General features: G+C 33.8%; 1 protein-coding gene across 10 annotated transcripts in view; it reads right to left on the reverse strand.

The window, feature by feature from the left end:
* LOC128861695 (gamma-aminobutyric acid receptor subunit beta) overlaps positions 1–19,659 on the reverse strand; it is a 153,392-nt gene that overhangs the window by 46,131 nt on the left and 87,602 nt on the right. For all 10 annotated transcript variants that reach the window (XM_054100006.1, XM_054100003.1, XM_054100001.1 and 7 more), the window contains exons 5-6: positions 11,067–11,293; positions 4,767–4,849 (exon numbers count right to left, since the gene is read on the reverse strand). In XM_054100006.1, coding sequence (XP_053955981.1) covers positions 4,767–4,849; positions 11,067–11,293 — 310 coding nt within the window. The remainder of the gene's footprint in view (positions 1–4,766; positions 4,850–11,066; positions 11,294–19,659) is intronic.

Here is a 19,659-nt window from a genome sequence, read left to right on the forward strand (position 1 = left end):
CAATAAGCATCTCAGCACCAAAGGCAATGTCTGAATATACAAAACATGCATGAGACCTATAGTGCTATATGCTACTGAGACCGAGCAGGCAGTATCAAGAATCGAAATGCACCAACTTCGCGCTATACTCGTAGCAGGCAACAATCGTTGGGACTTGATGCGCAATGAAGAGATGCGACAAATATGCGACGTACAAGATGTTATCAGGTGAAGCTGAAAGAGGTGACAGAAATGGTATAAATAGGCACCGAGATTGGCAGACGATCGACTGGTAAAACTAGCAACTTTCAGACGCCCTGGTTGACCTCAACAAAGATGGCGAAAATGTGGGACTTCAAGCTCAACTGATGGATGATTTTAATACAGTATATTGATAAATATTTATTATATTTGTTATATATGTTATATCTGTTATGTTGTATGCATTTTTAATCTGTAAATACTTGTAAAATAGGATTTCATCTTAAAATAAAGACGAAGAAGAAGAACTTTCAACTGCACATCTTTTGTTTGTTGCAGAAAATCCAAGACTACAGAGGCTGGCAAGCAAAGAGCGTATTCGGTCAACAAAGCAAATCCAAGATACGAAATATCTTGATTTTTCCTGTGTACCGTAACTAACTTTTAGAAATTTTTCAAATCAGTTAAAAAAACTTAGCTTAAAAAATATTACAAAATATTGCAATCAAATACATTTGACAGTATTGCGAACCACGAAGTACTTAAGGACCTAAAATTAAGTACCGAAAATTTGCGTTTGATCACAATAAGTATGCATATAAATTACTCAGCTTGCTTGCTGCTACTCCTTACTCTACTACTATACACACATACGAGTATGTGGATAAATATATCAGGACTATTAGAGCCTTGGATCATTTACTCGGAAAATTTAATCTGAAAATAAGCTCCTTTTAAAGGCATAAGACCTATTCTTTGGTTAAATTTTCTAGTCTTCCGTCTCATTAATGAATTTTAACTAACTTAACCCTAGATCACCAAACATTCGCCTAGTAGACTACGCACGCCTGCAGTTATGCGATAGGTTAAATAGTTAATAGTTACAGTTAAATAGGAGTAACTTTTCTTAATTTCCACTCATTTGTTAGTTAAACAAAAGGAAATATAAAAATATACTTGTTTTTCATTTGTAGTCTGTGAGACGAATGTTTAGGGAGAGAGTAACACTGACTTAAGTTTAGGGATTTGAAGTTAAAACATAGGAAATGAGATGCAACTCAAATATGTTGCGCTGATGTTTGTGATACTGAAGTTTAGTGAATAATCGACGGCGAAATTTTTCTGTCTGAGTAAAAACAAATTGTCAGTTCAAAAAAATCATCAGTTCAAAATCATTCGTTTTTACACTATCTATTAAGTCATATAGTACTCTGTAATCTGTAATGCAACGCACTGTGAAGGGCGTCCTTTTCAGACGTGAATCACTTTAAATGGGTACCTATATGCAGCTGTTCAAATAAATGTCCACGAGACGTCTTTGACATATTCCTTTAGAATACTCTGGCAAAGGCTAACACCCTAATACGTTTGCAAGTGGTAGATTTTAACTTTTAAATTAATTTTTTATGCACCCAACCTCCAAAGCAGTTCGCTCATATTGCGATGAGGCTTAAGGGGTACACTTGATTGGTACTAAATTAGTAGCCAATAATTAATAAATGACTTCAATGAAGAAGAAATTACCTGTAAAATGGTTCGCAAATAACGTCCTTATACATATACATGAACAAGGATGTACTTATATGTGCTCGCAATTTTTGCACGTAGAGAATAGGAGTATTGTTTTTTATTTTGAGTAGTTGGTGCATATGACATTGTTGATATGGTTTTGCGCATCAAAATTTCTGGGCTTTACTCTTTTACTTGTGTATTTAAAATTAGGCGGCATAAATTGCTTTATATCTTCTAAGTATTTAAAAAAAATACATTTCCTGACTATTCACTCACTATTGCAATGAACTACTTACTTCCTTCAGAAACCTTCTGTGGTTATTAAAAGAAAGAAGGCGACCGAAAACCAACCAATATTTCTTTCTTTAATTATTCATTGACTATTTCTATGTATTTCTTACGTATTATGAACTCTTTTCATGTCACTTCTTCTGTCAAAGCGGATATTCTGAAAATGCTTTTATATGTATTTTAAACAAATGGAATAGAACTTTGTTATGAATTTTAAAACTGCGATTTGCTATTGGGTTTTTGCTGAAGTGAAAATGGTTGTTTCGTAAGGAGCTCTGATATTTAATGTATTTGTTGTAGAACTGTTTCAAGTGAGGAATATTTGTACTAACTCAATTAAACGTTGATGATTTAAGGATGGGTAATTGAATCACACAAACCAAAAACAACAAAAGAATTTAATAATAATCTCAAACTATGGAAAGTAATTGAAACAATTTACTTATTTGCTTTTTCATTTACTTCGAAAACAAAAACAAGTAAAAATTAAATTAAATGAAATCCTAACAAAAGGAAGATACAGGATGTGCTACTTTTTTGTAGTTGTCATGTGACAATTGTATTTATTTATGCAATGTCTCCATTTACATTTACTCGTATAGTTTCTTTCTTTCCGGTTTCACTTGATTTAGTTTATTAACCTCACAAGCAAGTTAATTTATGCTGTTTCTTCACTTTGGCTATGATTGCAAAGTTATGATTTTTTAACAGTGTCCGAAAACAAGATTTTTATATAAAAATGTTGACCAAAATTTAAAATAATTCTTTCGGTAACGAAGGCGTTTTTGTGTATATTAGATCTGTGGGACGTTGTAAGCTTCATTGAAGGCTACGTTTTTCTTCTAAGCTTCCGGAAGATGCTGAAACTTACTCCCTTACACTGTAGTGTCCAAGTATCAGTACCTGAACTTTTATTTTATTTGAATTCCTGACGTTTGCATTATTACTATAGAGTTTATTTAACTCCGCTCGCTCTCATATTTTAAAGTTTGAAGCTTTTGTACTAGTCACTAAAACATTTAAAGAAGTTGGCAATAAAGCTTTCTAAAGCTCTACTAAGCATTTGGAACTTGAACCTCTTGTAATTGTAATATTTTTCTACATAGTTGCCTTTCTGAATGTATTTTTATTAATTGGAAATAATTTAAAAGAAATTAGTGCTTATTTGTCTAAAGCTGATGGACAGTAGTGAAATGCTAGCTTTCGCGCCAAAGAAATACGCTGTGTAAAGTCAGCTTTATGCAGTCACGCTTAACATCAATACGAATTGAGAGTACAAAAGCTGTTCGTGTTTTTTGCTTAAGAACTGTTCCTTAAACAAATATCATATTTAAGTTCTATTTTCGAGTTTCTAACCGAAAAACTAAACCTTGAAGTTAGTTTAAGCTTCAGCTTTAATATTTCTTTCCTCGCTTTGCACTTTTTTTTTTTGGAAGTTCAAAGCAGTCAACTTTCCAGGAGAGTTTGGAGCTTTTGGGCTTCTAAAAGCCTTTCTGTGTATTGTTATTGTTATATAGAAGGCTAAATATGTAAACAGTAAAATATAAAGTAGTTTGTGAAAACTAAGTGTAACACTAAGTTGCGTTAAAATCTTATCTTTTGAGTGAACTCATTTTGGTTTTCTGGTTTTATATATTAGACTTAAACTTGGATTTAGGAACTTTGGAGACCTGTAAAAATTTAATAAGCCTTCTTTATAAGCAAAATTAGTTTCAGAAAAGAAAAACCCTTAGTATTTCGCTAAAACACAAATAAGTAAATCCACCTTTAATTTTGAGCTATTAATTGGAAACTACCGTCTAATCTTTGACTCGAACTTCGTCACAATAATAAAATGGTATATTATCTTTTTTACTTAACGAGAGCTTTAAAACACTTCTTCCTTGTACAGTTCTCAAAGACTTAAAAGCTTTAAGTCACTACACTGCTTGTTTTAAAAGTGAGTCGAATACAGTGTCTTTTCATTCGTTTTGGTATTAGGCTTGCCTTTACTAAATATATAAATGGCGAACTCACTGATCAATTAGTACATTTCACTAAATATGTTTTATTTATTTCCATTTTTGTAAAGAATTTAAATCATTCTAAATTTTCACTCTTTACGGCCAAACTGGTTTCATGTGTACTGAAGTTACACATATTTCTTAAATTGTTTAAAAACTTTTTGCTATTATTAGAAATAACAAAGAGCAACTAAAACATTTTAAACATTTAGCTATAAATAAACCTAATAATCCATAAACCCTTTACAGTCTCTATCTATGAATTATCTAACCATATGTTGCAATTGAAGGCCTAAACTAATAAGCCTTCACTACAAGTGAATGTTAAGTGCAAAGCTTTCACTAGAGCTTTCGATTGTTTAGCTGTAAAATTGTAAAATAGATTATTTTCAAGTACATTTGCTTAAAATATCAACTTTATTTTGAACCAGTTTCAACCAGTATTGCAAGTCTTTGCGTATTGACTCGAAATACTGCCTAAAACTTTCCCAACTTTCTATGAAATAATTCTAATTTGTATTTGAAATTTTCGATATTTGGCAAACTTCTGTTTGACACCTGGATAAGTACATACTATTAATAGTTCAAATCACTTTCAGCTCAATATACTTAACTAACTATGGCCTGGCTAAATATAGCAGCATTCATAAAACTAAGACTTTGATTTAAGTATGCCTAAACTAAGCGTACATACTTGAATAGATTATAAGTTACGAATATCTTAATTAGGTTTTACGTATGTATGTATGTGTTATGAGCAGTTATAGAAATATTACTCACAGCTTTCGATTTCTATGTGACACAGTTGCCGATCCATAGGAAAATACTGAAGATTCATTGGGCATGACGCGGTAATAGTTAACCTGTAAGAATATATTCAGCAGGGCAATATTAAAAATTTGTCTAATATTGGAACACATTTTAAAAATGAATACTTTTTTTTTTAAATATTGCTGTATATAAGTATAAACATAACATCAATAGGTATATGCAACATTTCAAAAATTTCAAAGTATAGCACCGGTAATAAGCTTTTTAACACACAAGCAGAATATACACTCAAAGGATATTCAAGCACTAAAACGTTAAGAAATAAGTTGGAATAATTTTATTTTTAACAGATGTCACTTTCATCCGTTGCTTTTGGGTTTGCCTGAGTTTTTAATCAAATTTGCTGATTTTTCTACAAATGAAAGGACTGCAGTTTTATGGCGCCACTGCACAGCAAACGGGTTTTCAGCTGGCATAAATAGGCCCGGAGATTTGCTGTTACCAGGGGAAGGACGACCACTAAAACATTTGTTTTCACTCAATGCTTCATATCGGGGCTTCGAAATGGGGCACTACAGAATAGTATGAACGAAACACATATCCGTAATGACATAAAGTTTATGTAGGTCAACTAGGGAAGGGTGTGGTCATTTCCTATGTAAAAGCCGCATATATAATATTATAAATTAGCTGATGTGGAAATTATTTGCACTTGCGGATGTTATGATGTTAAAAGCATGGACTATACTTTCCGAAAGGAATCAATTTCAATATATTTATTTAAATATGTATGCGAAGGTAGGTGTGTGCTGTGTAGCATCTGCTACCCAGATCGGGGCTGTAACTCGAAATTTGACTGAAATATAAATACTAGTAACGAGACAAAGAAGTATTTTGAGACCGACACTAAATCAATGATTGCGGTTCACCAATGAAATGTGAGTACCTTTTGGTATTTGATGCGTTTATTGTAAAACAGTTTAATCCAAGGCATGACAGAGTTTTGGATAACCCCCAAACCTTAGTATGTTGGTTAGAAAAACTCCTACCAAGTGTAATACAAACATTGGCGGTCATTATATGCATCACCCAACGGTAGGCCCAGTGAACAGGTAGTTTCGACAGGTACGACCAGAGCGAAAGCAGTATTAGATGCGTGAGAGTTAGTGTCATGCGAAGTGCCTTCATAAGCTGGACATAAGTTGAATATTTGTGGCAAATTCTGGATAAATAGGACTTTAACCTACGATGGTATAACCGGCTTTGAATCTCCGGGCATGAAACAACAAATGATAGAAACAGATTAGCAGCACTCGCCCCTCAGCAGGCAATGGCAAACCTCCAAAGGTATGTCTGGCATAAAAATGCTCTTCATAAAAAAATCTGCTGTTTACAGTGGGCTGAAAACTCTACGTCTGTTCATTTGTGGAGGACCTTCAAGACACACACCACAAATAGGAGAATGAACTCGGCCAAATAATCAATAAATTCATAAGCGTCAATTATGTGCATATATATATATATATATATATATATATATATATATATATATATAAAGGGTGGTTAAATTTCAAGGGCCGATGTTGAATGTGAACCACACCTAAACGTCAACGACACCGTTGGACTTCTTTCTTTGGGGTTATTTGAGAGAAAATGTATACGTCGATAAGCCAGCAACAATTCAAGAGCTAAAGGATGAGATAATTCGGCACATTAACGGCATAGAACATTAATTATTCCTCAGCGTCATCGAAAATTTGGACCATTGGATGGTGGTGTGCCGCCAAGATCGCGGCGGCCCTTTGGCCAATATTTTATTATATACGTAATTGAGCTATACCAGTATTATTATAGTAAAGAGAAATGACAAAAATTTAATAAAAAAGTTATATTTTGTTCAAAATCAACACCGGCCCTTAAAACTTAACCACCCTTTATATAAAGGGTTTTTCAATTGGCGCGGGTTGATTTTGGCGCCCTGTGGCAGCCATTTTGTTTCGGTGACATCTGTCAAATCTTTTGTTTATTATTCAGTTGTTTATGCCAAATCATCATGGCAAGTTACACGATTGAACAGCACGTTCAAATGATACAACTTTATTATCAAAATGAGTGTTCATTAACGCAAACGTTGCGCGCATTACGCCCATTTTTCGGTAGACATGTTGGCCCTTCCAATTTCTTATGGCCCATATTGAACCATATGGACCTAGACGACATGTGGTTCCAGCAGGACGGCGCTACGTGCCACACAGCAAACGCCATTTTATTCCATTTCAACATCTACCCGCCCTTATTGAAAAACCCTTTATATAGTATATTATATATATGTATATATACATATACGCTACTCAACATCCAGAGCTCTGCCTATTGTGCACACTCTGAACTGCTAGTTTAAATGCTTCCATCCCGAGAGGCTGTTCAAAGAATTGACTTAATCCGCCAACAACGCATAATGTACGAGATGCTGGATTGTTCTTCATCTGCAGAATAACACTGACGTGCAATCAGTGGAGTGACTGGTAACAATATTAAATAAAAATATTTATCATTTCAATTAAATAATGTTTTCTTAAAAAAAAATTTACAAAAGGGAAGTATCGACCATTTCCTAGGGCACTTATTTGTGTTTCCGAAAAACAAATTTTTCTTAATCATTTTACTTTATCAAATAGTTCTTATTTACAATCTTGCTTGAATATCCTTTAGCGCGGCTAAGTAATAGGTAAATAGATTTGATATTGCATATTTCAGTATACTAAATTCCTTCACATACAAACATAAATGTGAAATGGTGTGGCAGCGAGTTCAATTGGATTGTTAAAGGTTTGCTTTGTAAAATTCTTAGAGTATTTTCTATGATTTACAATAAGTACGTTTGTATAGTATGTATTTTAGTATATCTAAATGCAAAATAAATAATACACTAATCGGCGCTAAATCGCAACTAAATATTTTCTAAAACAACTTTGGCAGGTTTTAAATAGATTTACGAGTATGTTTTATCAGCAAGCCGCATTAACTTAAGTTATGGCATAAACCAAATCACGTATCTTTTCCTGGTTCTAAAATGTACAATACAACCAAATTCAATGTAATTATTTATACTTTTCAATTTTAAATTGCGTGCATGTCTTCGCATTTCTAATATTTCTATCGATATGTATGTACGAGTATATGTATGCGCATGTTAGTGTTGATTTGATTATATGAAAGAAAACTAAAACACGTATGAATAGCTGAGCGTACTTTTAAAAGTTGTATGCCACTGGCAATACCTTTTCTCCTCCAGCAAAGAGTACATTTAAAAACATTTAAATATTAACGAACGACTTACTTACGCGCCATCATTTTTCTGTGTAATCACAATAACTCACGCGCATTTCATGTCCTTCTTGAATGCGGTTGCATGGCCTTTGTTGTCATGATTTCTCTTCACTCCAAATTTGCATTTGTCATCATAAACACTTATGCATTTTTCTGTACATATGTATATATACACATATACTTTTATATATGCATATATTTTCTTTTGCTTTTGGACAGATTCTTGTTTAAAGGTAGTAGAAAATATTTCTCGGGAGAGTGCAAACCTCTTACGGTGTAAAATACACTGTACACTGTGGTTGCTATTCTATCTTTTTTATCTTAGATTGTCGCTAGTTTTTGTACAAAATATGTTATATGTATGTGTATATTTAGGTATGTAACGATGAACGACTGTAATGTATAAAGTTTGCTCAATTCACAAAGGGTATTTCCAAAGGCGCGCCTAGATATTGTTTTAAAATACAATAAATTTGGTAAAAATTTAGATTCTTGCAGGGTTCACTATTTTTTATTCAAAATTCCGCTCAATTATATATAAAAAATGAAGTCAAATGCCCAGCAGGAGCACGTCTACAGGTAAAATTTGGTTCGCCTCATGAACGTCTAGTTGTTCAAAATGTCGAGATATCGATGTTGAAGGTTGTTTAGCAACACTTTGAGCTACAGCAGCAATATGTTCAACAAAATGTCCAGTTTTTGGTTTTCCAAACCTTTTTTTATTCTTAAAAGAAAAGGTTCTTTAAATTTTCTCACCAACCTGTGAATTGTCAACCATTTTGATGATTATGCTCGCCAAAAAACTTAAGAATTTTGCGACATATTGTTCTTAAATATTATCCATTTGCATAATAAATTTCTTTACTTTTAACACATTTCTATCGTGCAAAATGGCTCACCTACTCATCTACTTGCAAATATTAAAGATGACATAAAAAAGTCACCGTCTAAAAATTATTCACTACTGACATCTAGGCGTCACTTTTGAAATACCCTTTCCTGCCTTTGTTTTAACTAACTGAAAAAGAAATATTTTTTCGACTGTATCTTTTTATGGAATTGATTACAAGTATTTCAGATCGCTATAAGAAATATGTTGCAGACTAAAGCAGTCAACCCTGGCTATATGAAGCATCATACTTTGGATGGCTTAGCAAAGTCTGCCCAAGTTTTATCGAAGAAGATTTTTACTTCTAGGCTTGGGAAGAAATATTTTAGGCGATTAAATATTCTGAGCGATGCATGGCCCAAAGCAATATTTAGGAATGACGTAAACCTATTAAGTAAGGCTGAATTTAGATTTCTTGCAGGTTACCTTGAATACCAAACTCAACTACCTTAGCATCTCTACCTATGCTTACAATTAGGTGCGCAACTAAATTTAATAGATGCCGCCAGCAATGTGTGCTAGTCGATTCTAACATAACTTAAACGTCATAAACCAAGCTCAGGTAAACAAGCTGCTTCGACTCATTAGTGATTTTGTTTTGGTATCATATACTTTTGGTTTTGTGAAAATGTCTGATTTTGTGCCGAATAATCGTCATTTGCGGGAAGTGTTGATTTCCCTCTTTCATTCGAAAAAAACGAAAAACGGCGGCTGAAGCACATCGAGAGCTACAAAAAGTTTATGGAGATGCTGCTTTAAGTGGAACAACGTGCCGAGATTGGTTCCGTCGCTTTAAATAGGGTGATTTTAATGTTGATGACCGTCCGCGTGAAGGAAGGCCAAAAACCTTCGAAGACGCTGAATTGGAGGCATTGCTCAATGGGGATCCGTGTCAATTGCAAGAAGAGCTTGATTCAGTATTAGGAGTTACCTGCCAATCTATTTCCAAGCGATTGCATGCTTTGGGAATGATTCAGAAACAGGGAACTTGGGTTCCTCATGAGTTAAAACCAAGGAAGGTTGAACGTCGTTTTTTCGCCTGTGAACAGCTGCTACAGCGGCAAAAAAGGAAGGATTTTCTTCATCGTATTGAGACAGGTGATGAAAAATGGATTCATTACAGCAATCCAAAGAAAAGAAAGTCATGGGGACTGTCCGGTAATGCTTCTACATCGTCGCCTCTGCCGAATATTCACGCTGCGAAAGTTATACTATGTATTTGATGGGACCAAAATGGTGTTATTTATTATGAACTGTTAAAAGCAAGCGAAACCATCACTGGGAATCAGTATCGACTTCAACTGATGCGATTGAGTCGAGCACTGCGCGAGAAGCGGTCGCAATACGCAGAGAGGCATGAAAAAGTGATTATACAGCATGACAATGCTCGGCCTCACGTTGGGGCCGTTAAAACCTACCTGGAAACACTGAAATGGAAATCCTATTTTTCCATAAGTGGTATAAAATTTACTTTATAAGTTTAACCAACTAACTTTATCCTGTTCTTACTAAAATTATACTTTTTAAGATTGATCTACAATAACTAGAATTTATCACGTACTTTGAAAAAACAAATTTTAAAAGATACAATACAAGAAAAAATATTTGTTTTTGTATTGTTACAAATTTTAGAATGTACAATTCTATGTAGTATATTTACAGTGATGCTAATTTCCTCTTTGATACCTATTTCCTGGTACGTATAATTTTTTTTGTTTTTTTGCCAATTGAACTCACTTCGAACAAAATTATGTGCCCATTTGATCATTTACAACAAATAATAGTAGTGAAATTATAAAACGAAAACACATAGAACGACATTTAGTAGTAGTAATGCATATGTGTATGTATATACAATACAAAGAAAAACTGGAAATTCACACCGAACAAGACACAGCAACAAAAGTTTTTTTTTTTTGGTTTTTTTTTTTTTGCTTTCTTTTTTGCCCTGGCTTGCAGTTTGTTTCATAAAACTCACACGACACTTATTTAAAACGAAATAATTATAATTTTTGTTTAATAGTTAAATAAATCATAACAATTTGGTTTGGTTTCTGATAAAAATAGTAAGAGATTGAATTTTTTGTTACCTAATACTTCGTGTTATTGATCCAGAATGATGAACACGTATGAATTCATTACTTGTTGTTGCAATATGAAAATATGATTGTTTTTCATTTACAAAAAAGGTGTCAGGTACCCAAATATTTTTTATGAACTCAGATCCAACCGATAGTGTTTCTACACCAGGCCGTTTTCTATACGCTAAACGAGGATCGGTCCAAAATTGGCGAAAGTAAAAGTCCAATGTAAAGTCCTGATTATTTTTTGTTTTTGTTTTTCATTCGTGCATCAAACACATCCAATTCAGTTCAATTTTAATTTCAAGCATGTTTTTTAGTTTTATTGTTGTTTTGCAGGTATTTCACATGTTTGTAGTTAGTAAGGCGATTGTTGTTAGTTGGTTTTATTGGAGCAGCGCAGTAGACAAATGTAGATTAGCAATGTTGCGGAGTGGCCGTTATATTTGAAAAAGGAAAAAAACATTTTGCAAATTGTGCAAAGATGCAAAAAAAAAAACAAAGTTGTAATTAGTTTATTATGAGTAGGTCTGTGACAAGTAGCTTTACGTTTTAATTTTTGTATTGAGAGTAGTAGTAAGGTAAAATCATTCTAATCAAATCGTGTAAAATTAGAAACAAAACCGCAAAATAATCATTTTAAGTAGTGTAAATCAATCACAAGTAAAAATAAGGCTAACCCATACTAACCAGACTATTGTAATGCAGTAATTGAAAAAAAAGGACTAGCGCAAGCCAAATAAGAAATATTGTAAAAACCGTCTACATCCAGCATAACCATAACAGGGTCTAGCAAAAAATTTAAACAGGCTCATTTTAAGCAAACTTTTATCATAAATACATATTTATGTTCTAACAAAGATTTAAGAAAACGGAGTTGACTCCTCTTCAAAATTGAAACGACAAAAAAATATTGTTCAACTCAAAATGCTATGGATGAAGAATCGTGCAAAAAAGCATGCAATGGTTTCAAGCTTAAAATCAGGATCAGTCGTAACAAGCACAAGCAAGCTCATCTAATATGTGTCCACAAATAATTTACAAAGTGAGTGAAATATATCTAATGTGTTTTGTACTAGATTTTTATGACTTTGCTCGTTGTAAGGCTATTGAATAGTTTTGTCAAAACGAGCCGCGAAAATAATATTTATTAAAAAATAGAAGCCGCCCTCATAATTAGCATACGAATTAGCGTTTAACTTTTAGTTTGGGCTCCTCCATTGAAATGTGTTTAGTTCGTTATTTTTGGTTCACAATGCGGCTCTCAGCGGAAATATAAGTCATAGTACTTAATTTGTTTTTGCCCCTTTCATAGTAATTAATGAAAAATTGTAGATGGAAGTACAAATACAATAAAATTAGCCAGAATATTTGTGTCAATGCATGACAAACATGGAAGAATCTTCAAACTAAACACATATCTCATATTGCTTTCTATATTTTTGTACAGCTAAGACGTTTCAGTCTTTTATATGTACAACAACAAAAAATTATTATTTTACGCTAACATAATTTGACAATAAAAAAAAACAAAAACCAAAATGTATGAGTTTTTAAAAATTAAATGAATATGAAGCAAAGAAATAGAAAAAGAAGAGACAAAGTTCTACGCCAAGATTATTTGTAGTCCGAAGCAAAAGATTTATCAACTCAATTATTCACTTTTTAAATTTCATCTTATTCAGTACGGCTTTAAGACTTTCCGGAATCGAGTTCCACATTCATACGGCGCTAATGAAAACCAGTTTACCGAAGGAAAATGAACTGTATTTGGTGCAACCAATCTAGTTAAAGCTTAAGGGCCATTCAACTATAACAATGTAGATATTTTTTTCCTTGTTCACTCCTCTGGGGAGCATAGGGCCTCAACAAGAGTTGTCTTGCGTTGATTTAGTCAATCTATTTGATTTCTGACAGGGTAGGTGATTAGCATGCCGCTATCAGTCCTAAATAGTGAGAATGCCCACCTGTCGTTGCTTAGGAAGAATGCCTTCTTATTGCTTGGAGCGCCATCTGTGTGTCACATTTTTTATCAGAAGGATCACGCAGATGGTTGCAAATATGCGCTGCCTTTTGTGCGGGAGTAAGGATGTAAAGGATGGAAAAGATAATTTTTTTTTTTTTTAGTTTGAGGAATGAGTTTTTTAATTTTTTTATTTATTGAAATAAACCAGAGAAAGTAGGTAAATTTGGAAAAGTGCGAGGACCGTGCTTTACGTGGACTTCCACGTACCCACAACCTCTGGGATGGCAGGCTAGTGCACGTACGCTAGACTACCGAGGCCCGTAGATATAAAATGCAGTTTATTGTCACCAAAAAGCGGATAATACTGCAGCCCGGAATTTTAATATCGCTATGGTGATAAATGATCGTATCTTTCAATCTCATACACACACATGCTACACTCATCTTGTTAACCAATTTTGCATCCGTCACCAAAAGGTCGATGGACTCATAGATTAATTCCACGGATTAACGATCTGCCGATAACACGGAGATGTTGGCTTTTTTCTGACGCAGCTCTTAAGCGGACACAGATGCTTCCAAACATATCGGCATCGCCTTGTCTTGGTTGGTAGTCATTATTGCCCAGAATGCTTGGACGAAAAGGAGACTGCCGAACATGTGGCCTCGCTAAGGAACACGATGGCCTAGCAAACAAAACTGGTGTGTTTCAAGCGCTCTATAATCTAGTCTCCGAAGTGTTTGGGTCGGATGAAAAGTGGGGTATGGTACAAGATTTTGCAGCACGGATTATCGTAGAACTTCGCGACATTGATTTGACGCGAAGGAACGACGCTAGATGAACGCAAAAATAACTGTTACTTTGATCAAATATAGCAGGACAAATGTAACAGGCGGTTGAGATTATTCCTCACGACGGCCTCCAGACGTAATCAACAAATCGGTAACTCTGTAAGATGAGCCATCCGACTTGAGATGCCTTTAGTGGCGTAAAAGTGCCACTTTGATTGCTTAGTGGCTTTTGATTGCGTTTACACAAAAAATTTTTCTAACAATGGTCGCCTCTTGGCATATAACTACATTATGAACCGCCGAAAAGCTACTAATAAAAACACCTCTGCTTTCGGAAGAAATTTGTAAACCTCTTCTTCTTCTTCTTCTTCTTCTTTATTGGCGCGATAACCGCTTACGCGATTTTGGCCGAGTTCAACAAAGTGCGCCAGTCGTTTCTTTCACGTGCTAACCGGCGCCAATTGGACACACCAAGTAAAGCCAAGTCCTTCTCCACTTGATCTTTCCAACGAAGAGGAGGCCTTCCCCTTCCTCCACTACCACCAGCTGGTACCGCATCGAATACTTTCAGAGCCGGAGCGTTTGTAACCATTCGGACGACATGACTCAGCCAACGTAGCCACTGGATCTTTATTCGCCGTTACCAACTTGCGAAGGTCCAAAAATCTTACGCAAAACCTCTACAACGGCAAATTGAATCTTGACGCCTTTTATTATTTTTAATATTAACACAGGGTAATAATATGCATCAGCTCTACATTTGGCAATGCAATTAATATTTACCATTTGGCGATGTGAATCAAGTTAAAATTTATTATTTTCTTTTTTAATTACTCTACAAAAATGATGGTTTTCTGTCACTTATATACCGAGCCATAACGAGTGAATTTGACAATTATACTCAACCAATGGAGTTGCAATTGTACAGGTGTACATGATTTTTTGGTTTTTGATATGAGTCCGGTATATTAATGTGCGTTTTTATGCCTAGTTTTCTCAAAAACTTGACGTTCTGGGATATTAACTTATACTCAAAATATTGCTTTATACTATTCATATACGTAAACTCCAAAAGAAATAAGATGGTTTTGAATAAAACGGGGTTAACCCTTTAAAGTCTCTTGATAGAACTAAACTACATAAGGGTGAGGACTGATAATGAAGAAATATAATAACTAGACTGAAATTTCTTCCTAACTCTACGGTAAAGTTTTGTTTTCACCAAACTTCCTTAAAGAAAATAACTTGAATTGAATTGAGAACTGCAAGTGGCACATGTTTAGTTTGATAAATTTCACTAAAAAAATATGTGTCAGGGAGTTTTCACTAAATACTTTAGTAATATAATTACTAGAATAGTTGCACTCTGATATACTCTGATAATATCGATAAATGATTGACCTTATTTATATACAGGTTTCAATGCGTTCCCATATCCGAGTCAAGGCCTACTGGCGGCAAGTGGTTTCTTTTCAAATAACGATCTGACTTAAACAGGCCATCAACAAGTTTTTCACAAACGCCGTCACATATTTTAGTCGGCATAATCTAAACATCATGGAAGTAAATTTAAATATTTCAAACATCATGAATATAAATATTTTGCAGGATAGCATAAAGTTCCTTTTGACAAATTGGGAAAGAAGCGCAATCGAAATATTAAGTATTACTAATTCGAGGCTATTTCCCTTGATTACACAATTAGTAATAACTCACTTGAAACTGAGTTTCATCATCACTAATCATAACTTACTAATCATCTAGCACCGAAGGTCCAACTAGCCAGGCCGCTAATAAAGTGAATAACACTAAACCTACCATGGACGGGTCAAATGACCCATTTTAAACTTTTTGTCAGAAGTTCTTAGAAATAACATTATTAAATCGTCGTTTGCCTTCACGACTTTTTTTAAAAAATACATCGAATGTATTTTTCAAGATTTACTCTTCTCTTGCTAATTGTTTTACTGAGAAATATATGTGATCTTAATAATATATATAATACTTTAAAGACGGGTAATTTGAATATTGGTAGGAATAGGAATACATAAAATACCGGTAGGTTTGGTGTTAAGCAAACTGCGCACTGTGATTGACCCGAGCGCGCAATCGCGGAACCAATAGAAGGTAGTCTCTGACTATTAACTGCAGGTTCTCGAAAGTGCCCCGACCAAGCAAGAAAGAGCCATTTTGTCTGCTTGGATTCAACAGATCAACTACCAGCGTCCTTACAGGTATTATAACGGATCACAGCATTCTTGTTAGCCTAGCCAATAGAATTGATGTTCTTTCTAATGACTTCTGCAGGAGATGTGGAGATGACAAAATAGTTGAGTCTGTAAAACACTTTTTTTATTGTCCTGCACTTCAAAGAAGCCGTGCCAAATTATTTTGATAATTATTTCTTTGAAGGCCTGTGAAATTTGCAAAATATCTCACTGGAGGGACTAGTTACCTTTCTAAAAAGCTCTAAGTGGTTAAAGCAACTTAGTTAGGGGAAGGAAATCACGAGCAGGTATCACAATGGGTCTTAGCACCACCAAGTGTTTTGTCTTGGACAAGCAACTTAGCTAACTGAATCATGTGAATTATTGATACTTCTAATTGGTATTTACTACATTCTTCATACTTTTGATTAACGTGAAAAAAGAAGGAAATGATATTAATGCAAAAAAGTTTAAATATTCAAGCTTTCTGCTAGCAAATTAAACAAATATGTATATATAGCTTTTTATAAAAAATTAAAAAATTAATTAAAACCTTTGGGTGAATTAATGCAGAAAGATAGTTTGTATAATTTTTTCAATACTAATAGCAATAGCTATGAACAAATATCTTTGTAAGTATGTGGTTAATTGTTCCAGTATTTAAATGATATAAGATATGATCTTCAGATGCTGTCCACAAAAATGTCATTAAAAATAATAATTCCATATAAATGAATACAGTTTGTATTTAATAATATGACTATATGATAATATTCGCCTCTTTGCTTCACATTTTAGTAATACTCGAGAAGAATTCATTTTGTAAGTATTTTACGCGTTTTTCCAAGCAGAAACTATATTAGCTGCATAAGCTGTTAAATGTGATATAAGAAGTTACAAACACATGCTTCCAAATGCAAAAGAATAAACTGATTTTCATTTTTGCCGGCCTAAGTGTACAAAACTTTTTATATACATCACAGCATATAGGAAATCATATCCCTAAAATTTATAAAAAAATTATAAAAGGAAGAAAGTTCCAAATTTCACAACCCCCAATTTGCATCATAATTTAACTAAGCACTTGGGCTACCACGGCCAATTTCTCGAAGAAGGTGCTATCCCACTTTGGGCATGTAAAAGAAAACCGTTAAGTAACTTGGGCGCATGAAGAAACTTTTCCGAGAATTCAATGTTCGGTACAAGCCTTTGATGGTAAAAATGCTATATCGAATTTCCAAATCAGATCAGAAGTAAAACATTTTACGCTGCTATTTGTGCGGAATTTTCTAAGGTTTGGGGGATATCCTTACTAAATATGCATGCACGCTTTTCTATTGAAACACTGTCTATTTTTTTTTCTCTTGTTTGGTTAAAAGTTATATGGAAATGCCGCAAATGAAGTAAATAATGTTAAATAAATTCTACATTCAAATTAAAGGGTGAAAGGGTGACTAAAGGACAACTTTATTATTATGCAATGAAATTATCTTTGTACGCTTAATGTTGTGCTTTTTCGCCGCTGTGCATACTCAAGCACCCAATCATAACCGCAAAGTGTGCAAAGTGAATCCTATACTACGTACGTTACCTGCAGTGCTGAAAAAGAGTGTCACTGCGTATACGTAACTTCCAAAGTAAACCAATTCATTTATAGCACTCATAGCAACATAACGACGTTTGGAAGCATGAGTATTGTGTGAGTGAGTATATGTGTGCGTCGTCCTACGTCGGTCGGTGTATCTCACGCGCTTGTTTATTTTTACATGAGTATTAGCTATTTGCCACTTAACAAATTATAAACGAATATATGTATGTACCTATGAGTTTTTATGATGGTATGTGCAAAGTTATATACTAGCGATCAGGTAGCGATTAATTTAATTACATATTGCGTTTCGTTTACAAAAATTTTAAATATATTATACAAGACATATTCGGCGTTATTTCAAATTTATATATACATATGTATGTGTGGCATATGCACGTATGTATTTTTACAAATTTTTCTATTAATTCTCAGAGAGTTTATACGATATATATGTATGCATATGTGACACTCTCGCGTGTGTATATATTTTACATTAAGCAAATCATTCATAAGTTCATATACCTTAAGTTTTTTCTGTATATGGTAAATAGTAAATACAAGAAATTGATTTGGTTTCCACTCGAGTTCCTCGATACAAGCGAACTTACAAATGCAATTAGAATCAAATATTATATATACACAAACGATTTCCAAATAATAATGTTTAATTTCCTGACAAATTAAATAAAACAAAGTGGTAGGGATATATAGTATGTTGTTATTGTTTGAATCAAACTAATGCTTCAACTCAAACACGATAGATTTAGGATATTGTATTTGGTGATAGGACGTACAAGGCGAGTTGAAAGGATTTGTATGTTTCACACCGTTCGCTATTCACTAACACTTTTACTCGTATACCTATGCATGTTTGTATGTGAGCGAATAAGTGTTTAAATTTTGATAAAATGGCATTATAAGTTAGCAGAGTGAGCAGTCTTTTTGTTAGTACAAATGTATTTATGTGCCTTGCTTATTTATTGCTTGTGCACTAGCACAAATATTGCATGTGGACGTACTATATGTGGGCGTGTTGCTGTACTTTTAACCATTTGCGCGGTGAAACGTGGCCCTGTATGTGTTCAAAATATGCATGTTACTGGTGAAATAAGCAGGGGTCGGACTAAGCGTAGAACCAATTTGGTAAATTTCCAATAAAATCCATTCACACAAAAACAAACACACACAATATTAGATTTTTAGCAAAATTAATATTAAGTTGGAATTTATGAAAAACTTGTGAAAATTGCCATACTGTTAATAAATGTTGGATAAGGTTGTGTAAAGGGTAAAAATGCCATTTAACGAAACCTTGTAATCTACAAATAATGCCGTTTAAACACAATATATTTGGCAAAAGCATAGGTAAAGGAAAAAAATTATGAGAGTCTATTGGTTTGGGAAACGCTAAATTTAGTTGAATTTCGTAAGTTCTATGCGAAATTCGACTTATAATTATAGACTTATATACACGTACTTTTATATCAAAGTGTATAGGTACATTTTTAAGTATATACAATGGCAAAGCACTAATATTTATACAGGAAGAACAAATCATTTCTATCAATTTTAAATATGTCTAATACCGAATTTGGACTGGCACAGGTTCCACATTTTTTTTTTTTTTTTTACTCAGATTTCTTGTTATCAACGAAATAAGCATTATCTCATCACTTTAATTTCTTAAAAACCTTGATTTTTTAAAGTACTAAATTAAATAACAGGGATTTAAGAACTTATACTCACACAAGTTTAAGATCGACGGTACTGAGCTTGAAAAAGTTAGCCCCTTTTGCTACTTCGGTGGCATTATATCTTGAAGCGAAAACTTAAAAGAAGATATTACTAATCGCATAAGTAAAGCAAAACAGGCTTTTGACTCTCTTAAAGGTATTTGAAAATTCCCTGGGATCACTCCAAACACCAAAATTAAAATATTCAACTCTACAGGGTTTGATTGAAAAGTAATGAGCCTTCCCGCGCGGAGCGTCTGCCAAGCGATCAACCGAATCGGCTGGTGGGGAAAATGATCGTTGGATCTTCCCC

Source organism: Anastrepha ludens, chromosome 4, assembly GCF_028408465.1.
Source record: "Anastrepha ludens isolate Willacy chromosome 4, idAnaLude1.1, whole genome shotgun sequence".
NCBI classification, from domain to species: Eukaryota; Metazoa; Arthropoda; class Insecta; order Diptera; family Tephritidae; genus Anastrepha; species Anastrepha ludens.